Raw genomic sequence first — 27,753 nt, forward strand, 5'->3', positions numbered from 1 at the left:
TCGTTGAACTAGACAGGTTTTTATTTTATATAATTTCATCCAGAAAGGGCTACGTCCCACCACCCTGTCTTTTATTGTCTTGCAACAGCAAACGAACTCGTCAACGCTTGGCTCTCTGGTGCTGAGGCTTTGAGCTGTGTACTCGGACAATAAGCTGACACCCCGAACGTGAAATCTCTTAATTAAATTCCAACGCTTTAAAAAGCACAGCGAAACACTTTGAAGTCACCTACCCATGCCTCCCTGAAGGCAGAGTTAGGCCATCAGACCCGCATGAGCTGAGATTAGCCCTGCCTGACAGCAATTGATAGGATCATGGTAAGCGCAGTGGCAATTACTGATTACACACCACAGCCTGACGGATGGGCCTGGGGCTGGAGCATGTGTGTGCGGTTGTGTGTGGGTGTAGGTCAACTCAGCCTTAAGTGAGTACCTGGTGCGGTGTGTAAACATCACCACTGGGGAGACAAAGGCGGCCGGGCGTGTTGGTGGCCACCCACCCCCTCGTGTGCTGTGCTGGCCTTCATAGGTGCTCGCTAACACCACTTGCTTCAACAATCTGCTCAGGCTATACGGGGGATCTTTGTGTTTTTGTGTGTGTAGGTCAACTCAGCCTTAAGTGAGTACATGGTTCCGTGTGTAAACATCGGTAATGGGGAGACGAAGACGGCCGGGCGTGGTTGTACCCCTTTGTGTGCCGCGCCAGCCTTCAATAGATGCTCACTAACAGCACTTGTCCCAACAACTTGTCCAGGCTACGGGGGGGAGGGGGCTTTGTCTTTGTAAGTAGCATGCAAGGATTGGGTGTGAGGGGAAATGAGGGAGTTTGATTCAAACTAGATTTGTGGGTGAGGCCATGTCATTATCGGACCAAATTTGTGTCGTCAAACCCTCCTCCACCCGACACAGCCAAACAATTTCAACAGTCACGTGTAAGAGTATTTTAACGTGCCGATTATTATTGTTCGAGCTCAGCGCTAGTTGAAGAGAAATTCTCACAAACCAATTTCTCGAGCAATATATAAAAGTTTCATTTGGAAATAGCCAACATCAAGGGAAAGATCCATGGCCTCAAAATATGAATCCATTTGTGTTTTTTTTTTATAACTCCCTGCCTTAGCAGCGCTTCCGCTATATTTTCACCTGATGACGATTGCTCGTGTTGCGATCGAAACGTCGTGATATTGTTATTATTTTTATTTTTCTCATTTTTCTATCTACGTGGCTTTACAGAAAGACCCAATGAATAAACATATTGGATTTCTTGTGCCTTCATGGCTGTATATGTATTATTTGGGTGTAGCGTATATTGTTGTCCTGTGTTATTAGTGCCAGATTGATGTGCACTACTTGAACACACTGGCACAAGAGAGAAGGGGAAGCACATGACGGCATGTGCAGTGGACACTTACGGGCTATCTGCCCATGGATCGCGATGCTGATGATGGTGGCTGTAATTATAAGTAGTACATAATTTGTCATCCACTGCTGAGCAAAGGCCTCTCTGCACCATGTCCGCTGTGGGGATTGTTTGACCATACTTCACCACGCTGGTCAGTTAGGGTTGGTGAATAAAGGCTCCACGAATGGTCGGGATGGCACTCACCACTGACTTGAAGCTCAATATAACATTGGGAATTAAACTCAAGATCGTGGGTTTCATAGTGCAGTGCGCTAACCACTGCACCACCACTCTCCAGTTCCCAGCAACTGTCAATTTAATATCGCGTTTGTTTCGTCTCATTCATTTGTCTCGTATTTACAGTCTTTTGATGAGTTCCACGATCTCAATTCAACATAAATATATCATTGACACACAATGTAAAAAATCAATTATCGCAAACAGGATTTGATACAAGTACCATTAGTCTCAGAATGAATATTAACTGATGAATATATTTGCGACATGTCCCGTGCATAAATATCAGTGTAAGGGTGTACGTGTACTTGGTAAGTGTGGTAACATTACAATATCGTGAGCATGCATAGTTAGGTATGGGTATTTCCAGATGCTTACAATAAGTGTATTTAGTACAGTATAGTGTAGCTTATAAACAAGGAGTTGTGAATACATTCGTGGTTTAATGGTTAAATACACATATCAGCGTTTGCGTTTGCTATTCACAATTGTCAAACGAAGCAAAGACAGCTGCAATTATTTTTGTTTGTTTCCTTTATCACAGATCGAGCGGCTGCGGATGAACAACCCGAAGTTACATTCTGACATGAAGCATGGGACCAGTGGCCCCACTCCCACGCCCCCAAACAAACACAAAAAGAAGCAGCCCAAAGTTCTGGATCGCCTTCAAAAGGGCCATCGACCGTCCAGTGAAGCCCCGCCGAGGTCAGTCGCTCCACATGAATCTACATGCGGAGTGCGCCGAGTCGCACACGTGCCTCCTGGGACCATTGGCCCACACTGAGGCTTGTGAGAGCGAGCGGGGATAATAATAATACTACATACTTCCACTTTATAGACCGTCTTTCATGCTAACGGCATCCCAGATCTTTCACGGAGAAAAGGCGCATCGTGTGGCAGCGTGGGACAGAGGTTGTTCGCGTCCCGCAAGGGAGTCTCAGACCAGAGGTCGTAGATTTTTGCGAATGAGTCAGAAACGAGTCTTATCGGGCCACGCATAAGCTGAGCTTGGCACAATGATCATAGATCACACACGAATGCGAAACGAGTACCAAATATGCCGCGTGAGTTAGTGTCAAGCAAAGGGGTTATAGACCTCGCATTCGCGTGTGACAAGGATAACAGACATCGCGTGAGGGTGTTAATGCAATCGCAGATGTCACACGGATGCATGCGAAGGGACATCGTCCTCACACGAATGAGGGCATGTGGAACGAGGACTGCAGATATCATGGTACCGAGTGCGAGCCGAGGATTGTAGACCCCTGTGGAAGTCACACAGTCTCTCTTGCTCCGTAACTCTGAATAATGACTCAAAGAAGGATTGGCCAAGCACATTGCACACACGCCAAAGAGAAAAAAAGCCCAGAAAATGCCATTCTATGGCCTTAATTGGACACATTTTTGCGTTAAACCGCTACGACGGGCGAGGCTTGAACACGACGGCCAATCTCGCGGAGCCTGCAGAGTGGGCAAGCGTCCAAATCGGCGAGTAAAACCAAAAATGCGCATTTGAGAGTACGGGCAGGTGGATTGTGGGGCACTCGTTGCTGTGCTCAACGTGCAACGTAAGCCCCCCCCCCCCCCCCGCCTACAAAAAAGAGGATAACGTAGTGATGGTTTAGCACACGCGCCAGATGCCGTTTGAGAGTTGCAACGTGTCCTCTCCACGTGACTTTGCGTCTTAGCGGTCAGCTGAGCGAGCGAGCGGACGAGTCGCGCTCCTTGCGTTTGCGAGTGACCCACGTGGTTTTCTGCGCCCACAGGGTTCCGTTTGAATGAGCAACAATCACAGGCAACGAACGTGGTTGGCTTAACTTGGCGACGGAAGATGCATTGCGCATGAAGATTGCTCCTCCCTCCTCTCCGCTCGCTACCACGCGGTTGACATCGATATTACGTGTGCACTTGATGTGGTGGTGTGCACGCACGTGTGTGCACACCCACGTACGGCACACCCACACACACCGTGGCAATGCAGACTGGGGTGAGTGAGTGCCCAAGCACGTACACGTGCGCAAACACATACGCACGTATACAAATGTTATTCTGGGATGCAGAGAGAGAGATTGCACGCCCCCCCCCTCCCACGAGAGAAACCCAACCCCACGATTGTTGATGGGTGCAGCGCAACTACCCGGGGAGATAAAAGGCAAGGCCATAACACGCAACACGGTTCAAGGGAAAGTAATACGACGCAAATTGACAACATACAATGTCAGAGAAATGCAATGAGCTCTAATAGACTCCAACAAACGACGGTTGCAAACACCATTACGTTGACTGTGATCAAGCACAACACAGCGTCACTCAGCACAAGACACGCGCGCGATGCAACTTTGAACAAAATAAAGCAAAGCCATAAAAAAATACACACACACCTGAGCAACGCTAAATATATGAATAGAACAGCACATGCAACGCAAAAGCATATCACAGGGCAGCACAATGGCAAGAAAATATTCGTAAATGGCATACGATTACGCTCAGCAGCTTTGTTCGAAGCACATGGCTGATGTCAAAGTTAAACAAGAGGCATGAAGGCGCCTAGGGTCTGTCCAGGAACTTGACGATTGTCCACCAAGGCCCGCTCCATCTCGTGCCACGGCATTCATTCACAAACACGAACTTGGTCTCAGCTGAATTCCAAGGACGCGCTGAACGAGATGAATGCGGCGGTCAACCGATCAATCAGCCGTTTTATTTAGGGCCTTGTAAAGGAGATATTGAGATTGTATCCCGTGTTTAGAAATCTGCTGATGGTAAAACACAAAGTCCTGGTTGTGAAGTTGGACAGCACAATTCCCCAATTGAACCCGAGTGAAAAATAGTCTTGGGATTCTTTCTTGGCTAAATAAAGACCGTTGCTGTGTACAATAATAATAATCATGTTTTGACTTGACATCGTAATTTTTAACAGATATACAAAATGTGTTTTCAAGGGAAACCTGAGCCATTATAAGGAGAACAACAATTATAGGTGAGATTATTTTTTTAAATGTACGTGATGCACATTTTGCCATTGCGTTAAAATAGATATATCAACCAGGAATGAATGTTAACAAATCGTAAAGAATGCGGAATAAAACACCAGCATCGTTACACTTGTAAAGCAGTTTTAAGTTCAATTACAGCAGAATTACGCACTCTATCACCACCAGAATATAGAAGAAGAAGAAAACATAACATGCCCTTCCTGTACACGGTACGACAAAGCTGCTCAGCATTCGCATTGCAGTGTAAACACAATTTGGCTAGCGAGCAAAATGCGTGTGACAAACACATGCTGTGCCAATCGCAAGGAATCATTTCTGCAGCACCGTGTTCGCAGCCACCGAACGATCATCCCGCCCGCAATTTCGACGTCGTGAACATCGTGGGTGTCTGACTCGTGCGAGATGTGGCACACGCGCAACGCTTCCCCGCCGTGCGACCGGCGAGTCAAGAGATTGACCGTGCACTTGTTTACCCCCCCTCCCCGCCCCCCATGCGAGTCCGACCTAACGAGACTGGCCACACTCTCTCCTCGTGAACTTACCACGAGCCTGCAGGAGACGCACACCCAGGAGACGCGGCGGCCTCGACGCCGGCACGGCAGGCGCACAGAGACGGAGGGCATCCCGGCGAGGCGGCTGGCCACGCGGCGCGAGCACGGCGGAGGATAGGAAGGAGCGAGCCTCAGCGCCACTCTCAGTCACCCACCGCTTCCACGCCGCGGTAACGCCACGACGCAACGAGGGACACGCCGGACGACTCGAAAAGTGACGTGCGCTACGCCACGCACAGTTGCACCACACTAAAACGCTGCGTTGTCAGCAGGAGCAGCAGTAGTCGCAAGCCAGATTCAACACCACACCAAGACAGCAGCAACACCACTCGTTCCACACTGCACCATGCAGGGCTGCAACCACTAACTTGAGTACAGACCGCAGCGTTCTACACTATGACAGACCACAGCACATTGCACTTCCCATCACACATGTTCATCCCGAACGGTTGGCATCATCTCTCTCTCTCTGTATCTCTCTCTTCACCCCCCAAACTCCCGCCAGAGCAGCCGATACCAATGGGCCACATTTAGAGGGGTGCCACTCACAGCCCACCAAACAAGTGGCCACTGGGAGCCCTGTGGGGCTGTACCACTCATCCCACATGTGTGGGAAGGTGGGGGGACGGGGACCGATGGAGACAGAGGAGGGGGGAGTTGGAGAAAGAGGAGGAAGGATGAGAGAGGGAAAAGGTTGGGAGGGGGGGAGCAAAACATGAGGTGGGGGATAGGAGCAATGGGCTGGTCCCGACAATGCACAAGGCAGCCCTCAAGTTACCCATTCATTAGGGGAGCCCTGCCAATTATCAATGGCTGTCCTGCTCGTGATGCCCTTTGTTAACGAGCAGCATTTTGATCAACCGTCTGGTTAATTATAAACACCAATGTGAACTGTCACATTTTGCCCCCAACACTTTGCCCGCTTCTCACGGGTGGGATATTGTTTTTTTTTGTTCTAACGGTGGGACCTCAGAGTGGAGGCATTTCCAAAGCAGATCATTTGTATGTAGGATGTTCACACACATATACCAACACACGCGCGCACATGCACACACACAGACATCTCGTCTTGGCACGTGGAGTAGCGCACTCTGCTCCCCGTGCTGCTGCAAGCGCAATAGCTCTGTGCACGGTCATATAAAGAGATTACTTTGCTGCAAATATGTTTTTATTTTGCAAGGATTGTTTACTGGCGTTATGACGACGTGCCATAATAAGCGTCCGGTTGTAAAGGAGTTATGAGTCCAACGAGAAGCCCCGGGTGTGTAGGAATCCGCAACAACTTCCAAGTTCTGCCCTAACCCACCGCCCCCCTCGACCCCCCCCACCCTCCAAACATCACTCCCCGTGAGATCTTATTGCCCCAAGTTGAAAAACATAATGCCTTATTTTTGTCAGCCGTATTGGAAGAACAGATGAGGATTTATCTTTTTTTTGTCATGTTCTGTGGAATGGGCGTACGAGTCGTGCGTGACATAGCTCTGGGTAAAAGTGTTCAGCTTAGTACACGTACATACATACAAGCCGTATTTATAAGTGCGACCTATTTTTGTCCTGTAGCCCATATGTTAACAGGCGATTTCTCTCTGCAGAAACATCGTCGCGTAGGAAGAGGAAACATTCCCGGTACACATATTTGGTGTTGTGGGAAGTGCCGGCACGGAATATGTCCATATCGTATACCGGCCAATTTTAAACACCGCGTGAAATATGTAACATACGCTGAACAATTGTGTAGGTATGCAAGTTCGTACAGTATATATGTAGATCAGGGGTGTTGTTTGGATCACGGCGTATTAAAGAGGCACAATAACTCTCACTTCACACTGCATTTAAGAAAATACTGACCACTAACATTAATTTGCTTGTTTGTAAAAAAATAACATTCTTCAATGAGAATCATGAAGCCACAAAACAACTCCTGAATTCGATTTAATAAGCCTCTTATCTATACAAGGTTGAATACATTTTTAAATGTCCTGTCAAGAATGTTCTTCACGAGGCAAGTGAATCATAATTTAATTTTGTCATTTTGAAATCGTTTTATGCAATGGTAACAAAAAATATAAATCCGAGCAAAATGGTTGCTTCTTATTAAGCATGTCATTGTGGACTTTCTTGTCGTTGCTGCTTTTCAGTTATCTCCGTGTACTGCTATGTCTGCTGACATGTTTAATGTAAATACATACATGTATGTTCGGTGAATCGTAGGCATGGTATATCTCTGTGGATTTTTGTTTATTTTGGTGCATTTTGCTTAATTCGTGTACTCTCGATTCTAAGTCTTTGCTAGACATAGGACCTCCTTTTTTCCCCAAGATTATTTTGGAACACTCATGAGCAATAGTCATCTCTATTTTAAAATATAATTCCCTATTATTATGGCAGGGACCCGTTTAGCCCATTAGACACCCACTATTTACTTCTGACCCAGCAGAAAAGTCAAATTTTGCTCAAACCAAGAAGGATTATGGGCAAAATTGACCCTGACCAGGATTTGAACTCAGGAAGCCACAAATGGCAGCAAACAAACGAGATTGAGTGCATGTCTAAAGCACACCCACTGGAGCCCGTGTCTGTAATCATCGTGCATCAACCGCCTTAAAAGCCACCCTGTCACCATCACTCTCACTCCTCAGACTTTCTCTCCACACATCCCCATTGCTTCCTTTTCGACCCTTCACTCCACGTATTTCTCCATCTCAACTCATCTCTCCAGTGCCTCTTCAGGCCCATACTACACAGATGATTCTCAATCCAGCAATGCCGATTTGCTATTTTTTTAAAATGTGGTTGATATGGTTGTAAGTAACTCTGACTGCCAGGGCCTTTATTCACCTCCACTTAATTCCTCCACAATAGGCCAACGATGCAGCAAGATTGGTCAAAATTATCGTTGCAGTACTTGGTAATATGTTCGTAAGAATGTTTTATTGTGTGAGCCTCATCCCTCTTAGCCTCCACATGTTCTGCCATGCCGTTGGCAACACACATCGGATCGAGATTGATAAGTATCAGGTAATTGCAAGAATATCACATGTACATGTTGTGAATTGTTCTGAACTGTTAATGAATATGTTTCTGTTGAAGGTCACTCAAATGTTTAGTTTCATGGCATGCACTAAACATTTCACATAATCCGAGTATTTAAGCACGCGGTTGTAACTATTGTAAAATTATGATTCTTCCATAACAGACTTTGGCTTTACGGACATCCTGTCCAACACAGCCACCCACAATCGCAGGAACGTTAGATATGCAGCAGAAGGGTACGGCTTGTACAGAAATACGGAGGGCACACGTCTCTCCGAGAGCTCTTTCTTAGTCATGGTCGGTGAAGGAACCCCCTTTTCTCTGCTTTTGCTATTAAAGGAGCTCCTCACAAAGTGACTCGTAGCGGGGTGGCCGAGGAAGGCACCAATACCCTCAAAATGCCACATTCTTGATGCGGCATTGGAGTGTCAGCACACAAAGGCATCCCCAGCCCCAGTGGCATTTCTAAGAGTTTGGAAAAATGCTGTGAGAAACACAACCATCAACGGCATTCGTTCATTCATTTAAACAAGCGGCCGCCTGGGATGTCAGCATTGAGGTAGGAGTGCCTCATTTGTGAGGTGGCTCCCACTCGGACGCAAAATCAGGCAGCAAAAGCTGACACATGACAAGCGGTGGAAATGGCTCTGACAATCAAATAATTTGGATAATTACCTACATCTTCGTGATAGCAACATGACTGATTTCATGAAGCCTTCCTTCAACAATTCTCAACGCTCATTATGTCACTTGACAATTTTTCATTTTGTAACGGCATTTACATATCTGCGGATTGTATACAGCATGCGCTCGTATTTTTATCGTTTTTCCCCCACGTTTAAAAAAAATATAAATTACCGTTTGTTAACCATCACTGTTCATTGCAGCATCTAAATATGTGTGTTAGTTCATGCTATACAACATATAAAACACATTCACCGGTATCGCACACACCCTGAAATATAACACGGATTGGAGGGACAACTTGGTGGTGTCGGAGTCGTGCCATGATTCAAAACATCCATTCGGCATTTTCATAGTGAGCAGAGCACATACCCTGAGAACATCCCACAGAAGCAGACGCTACAGAGCTACTTCTGAGATCTCTGCAAGTAACCTCTGTTCTACACACTGAGGGCCAGCACTTTCCCATTGGCAATACGAGAGTGTAACGTCTGTTGCAAGACAAGCTGAATTTTGTTTTATTCTCAGAGATTAAATGTATTCATATTAAGTGCAGAACGACATTCAATATGATGTTTTTTTTTGTCGTTGTAAAGTCATTGGTAACCAGGCAACGGCCATCAACTCGCCATACTTGAGAATCCAGTTTAATCACAGGAGGCTACCAGGATTCAAACCTAGAATCTTAAACAGTGTCAGCTCGACAGTGTAGTCTTTGTGCCATTCAGCCACCTTAAACAGGATACATTCTTAAGCTTGCAATATGTGCATCGAATTGCATGTGTACGAAGCAACATGCTTTTCGATTCATATTAATTGCACGCTATGGGTTTACATCACCACTACAGCGAGAGGAGGTGCTATCATTAACTGCAATGTAAAAACAAAATAATCACCTCTTGCATAAAAATTTGACCCCTGCATTAATGACAATGTCTTGAATCAGCACGTGGGATTAATTGTTGCACTGCTAGTAAGGCAGAATGCTACGCTTGTGTACTTTATCGTGAATAGAAGTTCACAATATACCATTAATGTCAACGAAGAGTCACAATAGAATGATTGTGGCGTGTGCAATTTAGCATAGCGCAGTACTTCAATTCGTGGCATGTGGAATGAAGCAAAACTCAAAGACAGCGAGGAATTTAAAGTCATAGCAGAAGATGTGGAAGTGTCACACTCAGGCCATGGAGGGTATGCCTCTGTTAATGATGCAGCACAACAGCAGTTACTTACGAACTTTCCTCAATGTCACTGGTCAACCGCTCAAAGCACTGGCTATTGCCTGCATCCCTTACACAGTAGAGAGAAAGTGATGTTGAGTTTTCTTGATTCAGGGTGACCGATTTACATAAAAAATCACGTCTCTTCTTTAACAGTGGTGGTGAGAGGTAAAAGGGCCTGTGGTGGCGACAGGGGTGACATTAACATATCGAACACATGACATAGCCAAAGTCAATGTTATTTCCCGCTCAAATGATCAGTGGGGCAGTGAATGTCTCCCGTTTACTGCCCTGAGCTAGTGGTGGAAATTCCATGTTTCTATGGCAGAGGTGAATCCATCTATAAGGAGAAACAACGTTCACTTTTCCAAGAATGGGTACTAATGTTATGATGTGCTGAGACAAATGACATCACAAATATATATTTTTAAAATGTTGATTCATTTACACACACTTTGTTGCACGCATCATGAGCTGAAGAAGCAGTGCATCGTTCAATCCGCTATCACGCAGCAACAGCGCCAGCTTGCACCTGTGTATACACCTGTGCGTACACCTGTGCATACACCTGTGTGCCCGCATGCACGCCAATACATAAAACCAACGTGTTTCGTGCACCATGTCACCCTGTAACAACCTGGGAGGACAAATGTTTGAATAGATGACAGACACTCCAAAATAGCAGTGACCAACAATGGCACGAGATTGCATTAAAAAAAAGAGGTTACGCAACTTCAGGTTTTCACTGGGGCTTAGTCTTCAGTTTCAGTGTTGCTTCATTTCAGCTTCTGTCATTTCCCAGTTGAAGTCGCTGGGATTGTAAGGGAGTCCATTTCATTTCAGTTCACCTCAAGGACAGCCAAGTGCAACAAAAAAATCACAGAATGCAGCTAACTACTTTGCCAAAATGGAACACAGCGTAGGTCATATACCACCCACTTCCTTAGATAACATACATGTTAAAAAAATCTATTAAATGATCATACCACTATAAAACAAACAAGGTATCGTAAAACAGAAAATGTTGGAACATTCTAAAACACCACCTGCTCGTGTACACACGTGTAAATTATACAATTATTGTCGTACAAAGCTACTCTGAAACAAACAAAAAAAGGGGGGGTGAGGGTGGGGGGTGCCATTGTGCCTCGTCAAACTGTGGGGAGGCGCCCCTTGACGCTGCGTACCGACGCAGCGACAGCTCCAGCGCGGTGTTCGCGTGCCCAACCGCAAAGGCGAGTCGCTGCGCGTTCCGTGTGACTCCCAAGCTCATCGTTCACACGCCGTAACGTTTGCTGTCGAGAGCCACGAGGGCCAAAGGGTGTGTGCGAGCAGAAGAAACGACTTCGGTACCGCCGACGTCACTCGCACCTGGCCCTCGCCTGGAGGTGTCCCGCCACCAAACGCATTCCGAACCCGTGGCCGATTAAAGACTTCCACGGGGAATGAGCGAGTGAAGGTGCAGCCCTGACAACCGCTTGCTCGTGCCGCCGCCGCCGCCGCTGGAAGGGCCTGCACCGAAGGGGGCTCTGGGAGAGCCCCTTGAGAGTGGTGGCTCTCAGCGTGTGGTCCCCGGTACTGCCGGGGTCATCCGCCACGACCCTCCCAGGTGGTTCGCCGGGCTGCGATGCAAATGCAGGTTGATCCGCCGGACAACATTGACATTGTTTCGGACATTGATTTTTAAAAATTCAAATTTTCTTGCTGTGGTATTCACACTTGATGATTATTGCTTGTGTTGCAATCGAAACGTCGTGAGAATTTTATTATTTTATTGTTTCCCTTCTACGTGACTTTACCGAAAGAACCAAGAATATGAATCCCTGCAGTCAGGAAAGCTTTAAATCGAAATATTTTACTCATCGCGTTTTATTTATAAATTAAGTTTGGTAAACTAACTACCTTGATCCAAATACCCTCACTGGTATTCGGAGAGAGAAGTGAATGGGGATTTGGTTCGTTCGGTAAAGTCAAGTAGAAAATCAAATCAAATAATAATAATAGAATCCAACGTTTCGGTTGCAACACAAGCAACCATCGTCAGGCAATAATGAATGATACAACACAGACACGGGAACGGCACAGGCAGACACACATGCAGAGAGAAACACACACAAAGACACACAGAGCGATACACACACCAAGACAAACAGAAGGACAACAAATCTGTGCCGAGGCCTTAAATATGCCGTTCCCGTGTCTGTGTTGTATCATTCATTCTTACCTGACGATGGTTGCTTGTGTTGCAACCGAAACTTCGTATTCTATAAGTATTATTAGATTTAATTTTCTACGTGACTTTACCGAAAGAACCAAAGCAAAATTCCTGCAGTCACGAAAACGTTCGAATCTAGTTAGAAGTGAATGGGTTTTTTTTTGTCTCCAGGGGTGAGGGGCTGGGTGTTCCGCGAGAAAGATTTGCATCAGCTGAGTAGTACAGGGGCCAAACAAGTTGGAGAAACACCGCACTAAGAGGTTGTTTGGCCTGCTCGTGGAAAGAGGTGGGAGTTTCCCACGCTCTACCATGCAACGTGAAACCTACTGATCAACTTACTGTGGTGAAACAATTTAATATTCCTGCGTGGACAGAGGCTGGAGATCGAATCTGTATCGCAAGCCCAGTGCGCTAACCGGACAGCACAGCAGAATACTGATAGATGACTCGTAATATATTATTTAACTTGTCATCAATAGCCTTCAATGTTTGTATAAGGCATTATACAGTGTGGCAGAAAAATATATAATTCTACCTTTGCTCCCTTTCTCGCTGAATCGAGTTTGTGACTACAATAGTTCACGTAGCTTTACCAATATGCTGTTCACTGATTAAAGACATCCATCCTTTCTCGTCTACAGATGATCAACAGGCATCTTCCAAGCTAAATCTGACATTCTCTTCAGAATTTGTTTCATCAAGTCATTCTCGCTTATTCACTATTCATGGCTTAACATATTCGCGTTCCTTCTTCTACAAATTTTGAGCAGTCCAGCGAAAAGTGTAAAAAAAAGTTTTATTTTTATTAATTATATTGATTCTATTGGGGTACAAAGCACATTTAAGGTCGGGAAGTTGGCCACATATGATGGAACTGGGTTCCAAAGAGAAGATCAAATAATAAAATTATGATTTTTGTCTTCAGATCCCACACGCTGGTGTCGTGGATGACCCGGGGCACATGGCACCAGCGCTCTGCGTGGAAAATTCCTTTTTGGAGTGCGGAAGACAGTCATGGACATACGAACTTGATTTGGAACTTTCGTGACTGCAGGGATTACTATTTGGTTCTTTCGGTAAAGTCACGTAGAAAGAAAAAATGTGTGCCTATGTGTGTGTCTCTCTCTGTGTGTCTGTGTGTTATCTCTCTCTGCTTATGTGTCTGTCTGTGTGTTTCCGTGTCTGTGTTTTGTCTTTCTCTGAAATTTTGAAATCTTTGGAAGAACGTAATCAACCAGGTAGGGTGTTGACTGTTATGTTAGCCGACTCTCTGTGTTGAATTGCATTATATTTCTAAGTTTACTAGGTTTGTTTTCCTTTTCATTTATACTTGATGTTGATTGCTTGTGTTGCAATCGAAACGTCGTATGCTATTATTTAATTCATAGAGATACGCTTTCATTTCTTGCAAAGTCGGTGGTTGCATAACAGTAAGCCATGTACACCACTGACTTTACGAAGCCTTCAACTCACCAAATAAGGTAAAGCACAGCAGCCCACTCTGAATCTTCAACTTCATACACCCAACCACCCTCCTTCAACATTCCAGTGTGATTACCTTACTGCAGCTTTTACTAAAAACCAAAACTCGGGAGAGAAAAAATATTGAAAACAACTCAACATTTACTTTATTTATAGTGGGAAATATTTACTCTCTCTCCTCACTCTCTCCATCCCAAACTTTAATTCCACACTCTCCACTTTGGCCAATCACTCTCCCCTCCTTGTCTCTCACGATCTGCCTCCTGCCTCTCCCTCCCTCTGCTACACCATCTCTCTCCCTCTGCTACACCATCTCTCTCCCTCTGCTGCACAATCTCACTCTGCTGCTGCACCATCTCACTGCTGCACAATCTCACTCTCTCTGCTGCACAATCTCACTCCCTCTGCTTTTCAATCTCCCTCTCACTCGCTCATTCCCTCCCACTCTCCTTATTTATCTCAATTTCTCCGCGCTTTTGCAGTCTGTTCGCATCCCACACTGTCCTGCTGATTTAACTCGCGTGCTTAGATATATTCATCTCATTTGTAAATTGTACCACGAAAGTGTACATTTGGAAGATCTAATACAAACATGTTTGCCGTCTGCCCTTCATCACTGGCGAGTAAACTTGTCTGAAGAATGGCCATTGCCAGAAATATCATCTTTACATTTTTCTCTGTGCTCAATAATGCATTTTTTTGCTGCTGGACTCATTAATGCCATCAGTCATAAGTTTTGTAAACGCTACATTGCCAGAGAATGCAGCCAGAAACATCTTAGCGAGCAAAGAGTTTCTCAGTGCCAATTAAGCTTTCCGAGGAGCAGTGTGTTGTCAACTATGATCTGTGTGGTGTGGTGTAATTGTCCCACATAGGTTATTGTGTGGTGTGAGTGTTCTATAATGTGCAGCGCATCCGTTCTGTGCCGTGGGTGTGGCACTCTGTACTGTGACATATGTTTAGTGTGGTGTGATATGTGCTCTGGTGTGATGTGTCCTCTGTGTGGTGTGGCACGTGATCTGTGTTGTGTGGCATGTGCTCAGTGTGATGTTGTGCAGCATACTCTGTGGGGTGCAGGATGCATTCTGGGAGGTATTGCGAGCCACCAAGTGAAGTGGGCAGAGCTTCATTTTGATAGCTGCATGTCGACGCACACTGCGACATCACTCCAATAGGTCAACTTATAAAGTCTCTCCGTGCCAATACCTGGGCCACATCGAGGGAGGGTGGGGCATCTGAAATGACAGAAATTCGAGAGGGCCCACCCCTGCCTTTAATCCAGTGGTTCTTAACATTCACTGCAGCCTTGCACCGCTTTGGTTCTCAATCGTAAAAAAACCGTATGTTAATAAATACACAAGTTTGATGAAACAAAGTAAGTTGTACTTGCGTGCACGTGCTCAATTTGTATTTCGATGATTTACCTTCTATAAAAACAAATCTGGCCACATCTCGCACGCCCAGAAAGGGCATCGCGTACCCCCAGGGGATGCATGCACCCCAGGTTAAGAACCGCTGCTCTAAGCCCTCTCGCTCAGCCTCGTGTGCACCCCTGGAGAATCCTGCTCCCACCCACACTATATCTTCCACTCTCCCACAAAGCCCCATTCCACCCAGACCCTCTTCACCTCCCATCCATAGACGCCAAGCCCACCATGTAGCCTGGCCCCAGTATCGACCCTGCACTCGCCCTCCTCACGAAATCATCAGCTGCGATAACAACACACGCACACTCCGAGTTGGGTTATAAAGTAATTTTTGAGAGAGAAAAAATAAAAATCAATGCATTAAAGTGCTGCCCTGAACAACTGAAGTGCTGTCCATAACGGCAGAGTGGGTTTCGTACGAGCCAGCAGCTGTGGTCTCAAGAGAAGCAGGACATTGTGATAGAAGGGTATACATTGCAAAAAAGCGATGGCATCTGGGACAAATCATACATCCACGTTGTGACTGTACCTCCAAGACCAGAACTCTCCCCCCCCCCCCCCGCACCTCCGATCAGCACGGTTGGCTACGTACGGTGCGAAAGAAGTTCAACATACATACGTACATCAATAATGGTTCACTGGTGTTTCAAGACTTAGTAATGGGCTCTGTGAAGACGAGATGCACGAGTAAAGTGCGTACTATGTTCATGGGAGTTGAGACGAGTACGTGACAGCTGTGATGTGTGCAAGAGGATGGAGCCCTTTAAACATCTGATGAAGCAAAACATTGACCCCAAAAAGATCACTTGAAGATCAGGAGAAGAGAGAAATGGATTCATGAAATGAGATGACCGCGAACTTTTGGAGCTCGCTTTTGAGAGTCGTAGAGGATTCTACACATATGCACAGTTACTGAAACAATGGACCAACATTCTGCCTCTTTTATTCGCGAATAAAAAAAGACATTGTAAGAAAAAAAGTTTTTTTAAAGGCCCGTTTGTATCGGCACTGGCTCTTCTAGGGCATTCCAAATGAGGGAGGAGCAGATGGAGCTCCGTGTAGTTGATCCCACTCAACACGCCGAGTGCAGACGGGACAAACATAGGACACTCACGATTACATGGTGGGGAAATCACCGCGGGTCATTTAGAGCCAGCCTCGAATCGCATCCAAAGTGTCGATGAAATCCAACTCAGAGTGTCTACTCACAACCAGAGTAGCACATCGGCCACTGGGATACACTCGGCACGCTCTATCTCCTGGCATGTTGTTTTAAGCGATGTTGTTTCGTACTAAGCGCGGCTTTAGATTCATTAACTGTGATTTACATCTGTCAGGACACGGGCAACTGATTTTTCTGGGAAGCTAAAAAATGCACGTCGCGCGCCACTGTCAGTAGCACACGAGTACTTTACTCTTCCGTATCATGTGCGGGTTTGGAGGAAGTGGCGACACGTGGACACTTACGCGCGGTCACACTCGCGCTGAACAAACGAAGTTACAAACAAAAACAACAAAAAATGCTCAAAAAACGAAGAGCAACGTTGCTTTGTCGACCCCCGTAGGCGGCACTTTGGGGCGCATCGGAAATCAAATCCAACAGTTGCCCGCTGAATTGCAAGTGCGGAATCCAGAATAAGCACACAAAGGGAGATGCCAATGGGGGGCGGCACCCCCTGTAACTTGCGCCCCTTTCTTCTCGGGGGCTGTTTAGGGCCTACCTTCATGGCACTAGGGGTCAGGGTGAAGGGTCTGCCCCTGAATCTGATCCTAAGGGGTTATTGGAGGGGGGGGGGGGAACTGACTCGGCGGGCTGAGGGCTGGGGGTCGTGGGCCAAGGGCTGGCCTTTGCATGGGCTCCACCCTCGGTTAATCTGTAGCTTTTGCAGCCGCCAGCTCAGGTGTTGTTGTTATCGAGGTCGTTTATAACCTCAGATCTCCGTTGCGGAACAACAACAAAAAATACAACACTTTTCGAAATACAGTGTACCCTAACTTGTTTTCGAGCGGCTTTAAGTCATTGATTCTAGTTTTAGACTCACTTTTTACTTTCTTTAAAAAAAAAAACACACATTTACACTTCTTGCATAGGTCATGCATTCCCGTGGGCAGATTGTCAGAAACAAGATTTACAGGTGACAAGTGAATGATAGTCGTGGACTGTGTTACAGAATGACAGTGCGAAGCAGTGAGAAGTGACCCGGCTGACGAGAGACCTGGGAAGCTACTTTGTAGGTCATCAAAATAATAATTGACACTTGTCGATGGCTTGTTAATTCTCAGCACTCTGTCACTGCTCGATGAAAAGCCTCTCCCACGCGATGTTGGTCACCTTGATGGTCAGTGCGGGCCGGTGAATGGGCGGTTCCCAAAATTTAATTTAATTTCATTCATTCAGAAATCAGTTCAGAAACCACTCAGCGGTGATGTCAACTCCTCCGACCAGGAATCCAACTCGCGTCGCTAAAGTTTACGGCGCGGTGCGTCAACCACGACGCCGCCGCCACCGCTCCCCTCCGTGGCTTGTTGATAGAGATAACCCCGGGAGTATTTTTTTTTGTGTACTCTTGTGGACACGTAATCTTCGTTGACTTCGGCCACACACACACACGTGAGCTCAATTAACATTGTATGGAATGGGACTGGTAGTGAAAAGTGGAATTCAGCTGAAGCCCTATGGGCCTTTTACAAAGACAAAGATCCCCCGTACAGCCTTAACAAACTTTTGGGGCAAGTGCTGTTAGCGAGCAGAAATCTACGAAGGCCGTTACGGCACACGAGGAGGGGTGGGGTGGCCAGCAACCACTCCCGGCCGCCTTTGTCTCCCGAGTGGCGATGTTTTTACACACCGCACCAGATACTTATTTGAGGCTGAGTCGACCTAGGGGAGGCCCAGGACCGATTCAGATAATCGTCACTGGTGTTGGTGGCCGTGAGCGGGAATCGAACTCGGGTCGCTGGGTTTGGAGCGCAACGCGCCTTTTACAGCCACGAACACACACACACACGTGAAGATACATCCAAAAGCAAGACTAAAGGGATATCAAGCCCCAAGATGTGAAGACCACACTTTCAAATGATCTAACTGTGAATGCAATTTCAAGATTGGCCCAAGACAATAATAACGTCAGTCGGAAGCGAATGCAAATTCACTGCCATGAGAACGGTCAACATTGTAACTGTTGTGTATTTGTCAGACGTCAGTTCTATGGATTACTGTTCCTCTTACGATCGTTTAGTAGAGACATATATTTGTTTGTTTTTGCCATAACCATGTTATACCTCAGTTTCATACATGACTACCGCTACTCCAGTGCAATCTTAATTTATCAAGGGATTCTCAAATGGGTAAATAAAAGTTACGATAGGGGCTCCTTTGGAAATGAGCATTGAAGCAACAGAACACAGCAGTACTTCTTTATCGCAATTGAAGTCCGAAAACACTTAAATATCCTCGATAATTTATGAATATGTATTCTCTCGTCACATACACGTTTGCTAATTGCAACTTGGGTACACATATTAACAGAAACATTTGGACAGTAACATGGTGCTGAATTTTCAGGAAACCCTACCTAATGCCGATCCCTTCTGTCAAAGTTTGCAAATCTGCTTCCATGCGACTGTCTGGTTTAAAAAAAAGAAAACATCCACTCAATGTGAACCTGCAAAACTCCAGATCTCAGCACCACATGGGTCACACCTTAAAGGGCAAGTTTCAAAGTGCAGTTCAAAAGCGTAAAAGCGGCACCATTAGTCGGAGTCACGTGCAAAAAAACCTACCGAAAGGCAAAGCTCACCTAGGGCTTCAGGACCGAGGTGTACTGGTCATGTCCGGACGTTCAGCCACTTCATCAACAGGGCGCTTTATATCCGAGCCCTGCACATTTTGTAAATAGGACACGACACACACACACCCGCCACAGCATGAGAGCACAACGTTGGTTATGTGGCACACGCTTTAATAACCCAACGGATTAAACTCACATAAAAGATTCCTAATGTGCGGCTCAAGGAATGTCACCGTTCTTCAAGCTTCACCACCCCAAATGTTTGGTAATCTCTGATAATTGTAAAGGGCTCTTATCTCCCCTTGTTCTAAGGGCTCTGTTTATGAGCTCCTTTTCGCCTGTCCTCTTCTCGAAATTAAACATTTGTTTCAGTAATAAACCTGAGCTTTTGTTTACAACTTCGCCGTTGCGGCGATGGCACTGCGGTTTGTGTTACTGCGCTACGAACCTGACAACTCAAGTTCCACTCCCGCCATTCACCAACGTCAAGTGATACGTCAATATAGTCCTGCCAGAGCTCAAGGTCTTTCTGACGAATGTAAAATTGTGCACTGATGGTCACGGTTCAAGCGAATGAGGCCACGAGTGCAGCCAAAAAGCGTATTGCTTTTGTGGCGGTGAACTATTCACCAGGGCAACAGTTTCCACTCGTAATTCAATAAGGAATGTAGCACTCGTGAAACGCAACAGTCCGATGCTGTACACAGTCCAGTGTGTTTACAGCATTTATTTTAAAATAAAATATAGCGTTGTATATGTTTAGCCTTTACGGTATTTACAAATAACGATTTACTGCACTGGGCATACCGAGCCGACGTGGTGTGATGCGGACCTTCATCCAGCAATGGAGTGAATCAACAGTTACAAACTAGAGTAGTGCCTTTTTTATTATAATAATAATATATATTATAAATATATAATTCCGTACATTAAACTTAAGGGACTTGCCCTACCATGGGCGTACGAGAGGTTACAAAAACACACGCTCACCGCGATAATAATCATTCACGGTGTCTTTTTCCGCTATGAAAAATCCTCGATGAAGATGTTGGGGGAAGTGTTTATGGCAACTTATAGTGCATATAAAAGAGGGTACACAATTTAAAATCCATAGGCAAGACATTGACCACAACGACACCAATGTTGTGCAAGCCGGAGTGAAGTGAACACGTAAATTGGAAGAGGGCAGCCTGACCGTTTAGTCTCAGAAATTGTTTTCCTGTCAGCTGGAATTGCTCTGCTGTCAGTGAAATGGTTTACACTGTAGTGATGTTACTGGCTTCATTTTGGTAACTGACCAATGCATTGCAAATTAAACGTTAATAGGAGAAAACACGACATGAAAACTAATAATTGTTCGTTAAAATCCAGCACTAAAATCCAGAACTACATTTTCAGGAGGGGTCCTGCATTGGGCCCTTCATTTTAAGATGACGTCAGCCAATTCAATGAGTGTTCATACAAGTGGGAGCAGACCGAAGCACCCGGGGAAAACCGACGTAGGCAAGGGGGCAACGCTCTATCCCCAGAGAGGTGGAAACAGATGGCGATTAGTCCACTTGCTGTACTGCCTTCTCCTGACGAGCCAGGGTATGGCACCTCAGCGACGGCCACAGGGAGGGATCTTTTGTGGTCACAATATGCGTGTGACCCACCAACCCTCGCCTCAACAGTGCTGGATGACAGGCGCGTGCGTAGCCACCAATTTACAGGCATGTGTAGTCCACCACCACCCTCCGGTGACATGAAAGGAGTTTTATGACGCCACACATGAGCTTCTTTAGTGTTACGGCAAACACCACGTGACGCGTGAGCTTGCCTGCGTGTTCACACAGTGGCAGTGCCAACGCACCAGCACTTTGCTGGAGCACCGCCTGTATGTGCTAAGCAATGAGTTTGAGCACTGCGTCTGACTGTTTTGTTATTTTTAAATGGAACTGTGAAATACAATAGAAATGGAATTTGTATCAGCGTTATACATCCACCGGAATGTCACGACGCCGCACAGTAAAGATTGACAGATAGAGACGACCATCGGCAGGGCCTGGACTTGAACAGGGGGCAGAGAGCCAACGGCGCGTTTGGGTGAAACGCCGCACTTGTCCGGAGGACAGAACAGCAGCATGACTTTGTCAAGCGGTAAATAAACGTGCTTGTTCACCAACGCGAACAACAATGGAAGTAGCCAAATCTGCACTGCTGACGCAAACATCATCCGCAGCCATGATCTATCCAGTCCTGGATGAACACCTACCCAAGCCACCACCATCCTCGATTGTTGAAATTTTTTTATTGCGCATGACTTGTTTTGCACGTTCAGTATTTACCTTGAGCGCCGCTTTGCAACGGGATTTGATGCATTTATCCAAGCGCTCACAAGCCAAGGGCGAGATCACATTTAAAAAAACTTCACGTAAAATAGGAAACAGCTACACTAAGACTACACAATGAAAGTATCGATGTATACATATCAGAATGGGAGTCAGACGTGCTGTTGCCAAGGTTATTCAAACGTTTTCTGAAAAGTGATGAAATAGTCAGGAATATAAATGGATAAACTAATAACCAGTCTTAGATGTGACGATGGCATTTAATGATATTACGAGCAATGTAAATTAGAACGGTGGTAAATTATAAAAATAAGTGATACAAAATTTACGCATGGAATCATAACTTTGTGTGTTAGTCTTACAACAGCAAAGGCAAGGAAATGGATCGGGCTCTTTGAGTGTCATCAGCATGGACTAGTTTCGCGCTGCACAAGCGCATAATGGGATGCTTAAGACACATGGCTCTGCCCTAGCAGAGCGGTCACCAATAACATCACGGGCCACGTTTTCCAGATGCCATTCACAAAAGCAATATACGTGAAGGTGACCACACGTACATATGTCCACATATTTCACAATTCGTCTGGGAATTCGTGTATGCGGAAGAGTATACGTGTGAGGTTTCTCTGTGAATGTGTGTGAATGTGGACAAAGCATTGAGTCAACAAAGCCTTACCTTTGGCAGACACGTGAGCACTTTGGTCGAAAGGTAATCCAGCGCTTGGGTAGCTCAGTTGCAAAGCTTTCTCTACGGCTATCTCTCTCTCTCTTTTTAGACCTTCTGCTCTGTGTCCACTCGAGGCATATGGTACGTACGCGTACACAGAGGGCTACACGGGCACACCTGCATACGTCCCAACGCAAATACTTTCACTGAGCGAGCGCACCTGCCGAGTGTGAACCCGAACCAACGTGGCATCGCTCACACTCACGTACACGCACCGCCGAGCGCATACGTGATCAATGGGACAAACCCCCCTCCCTCTGCACACACACACACTCACTCGCTGAGGTCAGACGGCCACCCTACACCTTCCCCCTCCCACATAGGCCCCCACTCACGCCCAGTGACCTACCCCCCCTACCTTCTCTCCCCTATCGCTGCCTTTACTGCTCAACATCTCAACGCAAATGCACCTGCAGGCCGTACACACACACACACAATAAACGCAACGTCAGAAAATAACCGCGAAACCACGCGTGGATTTGTGCGTCAACACAGCAAACGGCGTGCGTTGAGTGGTCACGTCAAGAGATGTTGTCGCCGGAGAAACAAAGCGTGAATTTGAGTGAAATCACGAATAAAGCGCTTCCTTCGCTACAGAGGGGGAGAAACCACACTAACGGAATGGCACCTCAATCATTCTTCTATTCAGAAAGAAAGGGGAGATACAACTGACTTGAACTGCAGACGCATTATTCTCTTATCGCACACTGACAAACTGTTCACGAATATCACTGGAAAGAGAATAACAAGAGCTTGAGAGACCAACCAATCACGAGGGTAAGCAAGCGAAGCTTTACGAAAGGTTTCTCAACTCGAGACCTGGACATTCCATAAATCATATTCAAGATTAAAAAAAATACCAATGAATTTCAAATACCATTTTGACTACCATTTCTAGGCTACGAAAGAGGATTTGACTCGGTAGAAATTAACTCCGTTACCAGGTTCTCACAAATCAAGGCCTGAGTAAAAATATATTTAGAAAATATTTATTTTTTAATGGACCAGCCACATTACTGTGAAAGGGGAGTCAGACAAGGCACTGATGAAAAGTAAGAATAGATTTGTTCTGGACAATACATATATTCTCAGGGCATGTTTGTTTGCATGTTTTGCCACAAGCATGTGTGCTTAATGCAGACTTGATGCCTTGCAAAATGTATCTATTTTGGTGTTTAAACATCTTGACACCTGCTTGATTGCCAGAAAGGGTAAAACCTATTCTTATTTTTCATCATTTTGATACTGGCAAAAGGGTCCCGCAGAGACAAGGCACTATCACACACTTTTTGAAACATTCACGGCGACGTTCGAAGATGTTTAATGAAATACGATTTGGCCACACAAAAAAAAGAGAAAATCAAAAGCGAGAAGGCAGTCTCAGATTTGCTGATGGCACAGTCACTATAATATCCTATGAGAAATGAACTACAACAAATGTGTTCGAAGAAACGTAACGAAAAAAGGGCTGCGAGTTTCGACTCGGGATATATGAGCAAATAAAAAACCACTGACAACAGGTTCGCGAAACGAATCCGAAATATGCGCCGCAGGGAAACAACTGGAAAACACAGAGGTAAATGTCTACCGGTTATATAAAAGTGGACCAAGATCAAAATGATGAAAAAAACAGTAAGAGGCAGGTTGAAAATATTTTGGAAAGGCGAATGCAATGAAAAAAACATACCAATGTGTGTGTAAAGGAAAGTGTTTTCAATCAGTGGATATTACCTGCTAGGACAGAAACGTTGACACTGACGAAGAATATGACACAACAGCTCCAAAGTGTGCAACGACGCGTGAAGAGCTGCATTGTGGGAATGCACTGAGAAACAGCCGGAAGAACACGTGGATTACAGACAACGCGCAGGTCAAAGACACATTTGATACTTTTTAGGAAAGCGGACTTGGGCAGGACGCGCTGCTGGAGGAGATGACGGCCGATGGGCGAGAGTAGCGACTGAGCGGCAGCCCAACGAGGGAGGGCGACCCGAGAGGGCTTCTACGACAGAGACGGTGCGATGAGATCAGCTCGTGTGCAGGTTCTGGGTGGGTGTTTGCATCACATGATGTGTGAAGGCTAGTGGCTGACAACGGGGAGACTTTCATCCGGCAGTGGATTGGCTGATGATGATGATGAAGAGAACAGGGCTGTAAGTTGATTTACTTGTGTGAACGTGTATTTCATCCATAGCTTGACAACGGTACACAGAATCGGAATATTATATTATACTGGAGGAATTAAATGAGTTATAAAGCTTTTTTCACAGATGTCCAGGAAAGGCAGGTCAGAACATTACACAACCACACATATACCCGAGAAATGGCTCTGAACTAGACTCTGGGAAATGAGATGCAATTAGGTTTGACAATACAAATACGCAAATACTGTATTGCTGATTCATATTATGTGCAGAAAGTGTCGCATGGCACAAACGCACGTGCATGTGACAATAAGTGTTTAGGCATGTACATTACACACGCGCACAGAACTTGCATACACATGCAACCACCCCCACACACAGGCATACATTACACGCTTGTGCACACACACACACATTGCCTGCACGCACGTTGACTATGCTGCCTGTTTACCTCTGTCCGTGGCCTTGATTGGGAGCCATGGGCGGCCTGACTGTTGTCCTCACTAACGGCAAAAAAAATTGTTTGCATTGATAATCTGAGCCAGAACAAATGTCAGCTGAAAATGTCTCGCATGTACAGTTCTTTCTTTTTATATTAAATGTACTTGACTCTTTATTTACCGAGGAGAGCACAAGACTCGAGACTACTTTTGGAAGATCCTACATGAGGGTGTTTGGCCAATGCCACTAATGAGTGTTTGAAATGTGGGAGGAAACCAGATTCTCCGAAGTTATCCCATACGGACGCGCGGGCAACACTCAAAGCTCTGCCCTATGGTGACCTCACAGTCTACAGCGTGCCTGGCATTACCATACAAATGTTGTGTAGAAGAACGACGCGGAAACAAGTTGTATAGGGGCTAACGCCGAACTGTTGATTAGGGGCTTACGCCTAACTCATGGGAAAGGGTTAACGTAACTTGGTACTAACGAATCTCCCCAAGGGAAGGGTAATGGGAGTTCCCTACATCCTACCAGGCTATCGGGCTCTTCCTTCAGCACTGGCCGAGGGTTCAGCCAACTCGGCCAGCCGGGTAAAGTAGCCCTCTAGCCTGGCGCTAATTCCCCTTTTAACCGGGGTTCCTACTCCCCTACCACTCACTCCCCTGGCTCCCGGCGAAGACCCCCTCAACGTCACCGGTCCCCCCTCAAATACCCCGAGGGGACATGACGTCACTCCTCCTGAGGCGAGTGTGACATCTCGTCATCACTCATCCCGTCATCACTCTACTCCTCAACACAAATACTAGTCAGCTTCAACCACACTTAGTTCCCAAGAGTAGTGAACTGGTTGAGATTCCCATGCCTATCTTAAATCTTAAGGACCCAGATGAGGAAGCACATTCACTTGAGCATTGAGCCCTTGCTCACACCTGATGATGCTGGTTGTAATCTCCATCGAAACGTCGTCATCACATCGACAACATTTTGCTCGCTTTTCAATGCAACCGGTTTGCTGAAGAACACAATCACTGGCACGTTCGCCCACGTGACTTGATTTATTTGGCCTTGTCGGATGATGGGAAGGTTATGGCTCACGTTGACATTGCACCGACACGATCTAACCCAAAAGCAACCAATTATGCATATCTGTTCTGCATAATATATTCGCTGTGTTCCAGAAAAACACGGATTTTGTCAATTTCTGGCCACGTGAGTCTTTAATGTTCAGGTCGCCCTTTTAAGTTGAACAGTAACCAATAGCCGACTCCTGTTTAAACAGGCAACGTCGTCTCTGCGCTTTATTTGTGGCTTACATTTGGGTGTAACAAATGATGAAAGCGATACGTGTAATAAATTACGTCCTAATGTACCATCAATGAGCTACACCTGATGTTGGTAATGCATTTCATAACGACACACCAAGAACACAGGACTATATTCTCAACAAGAGTCTTGCTATATGTACGGCACCTTCTTTGTCTTAAGAGATCGTGAGTTTAAAGAGACCCTTGCCTGAGGCTAACTCGCAGAGGCCAAACCGAGGCATCTGGTTTAAAGTGGAATAACAATACATGGGGTTTCCCTGAGCCAAAAAGCCTCTTCAAGATGGCCATATATAGCCTGAGAAAAATGTATCTGCCCTCAGGAGGTACAGATGATAAGCATAATAATTTACATTTCCTGGCATTGCACCGCTGGATGGAGGCCTCCCCACACAATATCTGTTGTGGGGGTTGCTTTGCCACGCTTAACCAGCCTCGCCAGTGCTGAACGGTGAAGGGGTTCTGGAGTCGTGCTCAGATCGACCAAGTGATAGCGCGGTGTGCTTCAACACCTTTCTGACATTGTATCTCTCCGACGGATCGTCTCAAAAATTGCACATCCACCACTTTGGTACGACCACCGCACCGTCTTCACAGTGATCACTTTGTGAAATTTGGCCTAACTCAATGAGATATAATGTAATTAAATGTGTTTAGCTCTTTGTAAATCCACTGCTTGATGAAGGCCTCCCCGATGCCAAATCGGGTTAAAGGCAGGGCCCTGGACTAGTGCAGATATCACTCACCACCAACGCGAACAGTGAATCGAACTAATGTCGCAGGGTTTGAAACGCAGTGTGCTAACCGCCGTCCCGCCACTCCCCGAAGAGAGATACCATTTTATAAATATGAATAAAATCCAGAGTTTTGGGGTTTTTTTTTCTTTTCGCAACATTATACGCAACACATTGGATGCCTAAGCTTTACATTTCACCATAAACTTAAAAACCAACGCACTTAATGTGAATATATATTCACTATAACAATGCATGGGTAAATTTTTCATATACATTTATTTATGCTTATTAGTTACATGTAAGATTAGAATCTAAAGTTGGAAAGATATTTATTTATTAAGCTCGTTTACTCAGGAAAGACTCACCCAGTCTCATGACTCTTTGTCAGGAGGGTCCTGCCAAGTTTTGCAGTAGACGGCGATGATTGCGATGTATATTCCAATGACTTTTAGTCATTTGCAGATACGACATAATGGCAGCACAAAAACAGACAAAGATCCCCCATATAGCCTGAACTGAATGTTGGGGCAAGTGCTGTTAGCGAGCACCTATGAAGGCCGGCACGGCACACGAGGGGGTGGGTGACAATGACCACACCCGGGCCGCCTTTGTGTCCCCAGTAGTGATGTTTACACACCACACCAGGTACTCGTTTGAGGCTGAGTCGACCTAGGGGATGCCCACAACCGGTTGGCCTTGACTGTCACTGGTGTTGGCCATGAGCGGGAATCGAATTCGGGTCGCCGGGTTCGTACCGCAACGAGCTAACTACTACACTACCGCACGCCAGCACACACACGCACGCACGCTCTCGTGCGAGTGACACCACAGGATATTTAACGTCCACTGTAAAGCAGGCGCCGGGTTTTATAACGGTTTTTACACACCAGCAGTAATAACCAGGTTGACCTCTGGATTCGAACCGCGGAGCTCTGCAACAAGTGGCGAATGCGCTGCTGCTGCTGGTGCTGGGCTATATCACTGGCCCCATGAGGAAGGATAAATATG

At 45.9% G+C, this 27,753-nt stretch overlaps 1 protein-coding gene across 9 annotated transcripts in view; it reads right to left on the reverse strand.

Moving 5' to 3' along the window:
- LOC133346171 (tensin-3-like) overlaps window positions 1–22,236 on the reverse strand; it is a 135,874-nt gene extending 113,638 nt beyond the window's left edge. For 6 of the 9 annotated variants that reach the window (XM_061557643.1, XM_061557642.1, XM_061557639.1 and 3 more), the window contains exon 1: window positions 5,178–5,706. In XM_061557643.1, the coding sequence (XP_061413627.1) occupies window positions 5,178–5,258 (81 nt within the window). In that variant the 5' untranslated portion in view covers window positions 5,259–5,706. Of the gene's footprint in view, window positions 1–5,177; window positions 5,708–22,047 lie in introns of those variants that run through there. The other 3 variants (XM_061557649.1, XM_061557648.1, XM_061557641.1) reach the window with 2 other exon arrangements.
- Between the last annotated feature and the right edge of the window lie 5,517 nt (window positions 22,237–27,753).

Source organism: Lethenteron reissneri, chromosome 23 (assembly GCF_015708825.2).
Source record: "Lethenteron reissneri isolate LAM-NWPU_2019-01 chromosome 23, ASM1570882v1, whole genome shotgun sequence".
NCBI classification, from domain to species: Eukaryota; Metazoa; Chordata; class Hyperoartia; order Petromyzontiformes; family Petromyzontidae; genus Lethenteron; species Lethenteron reissneri.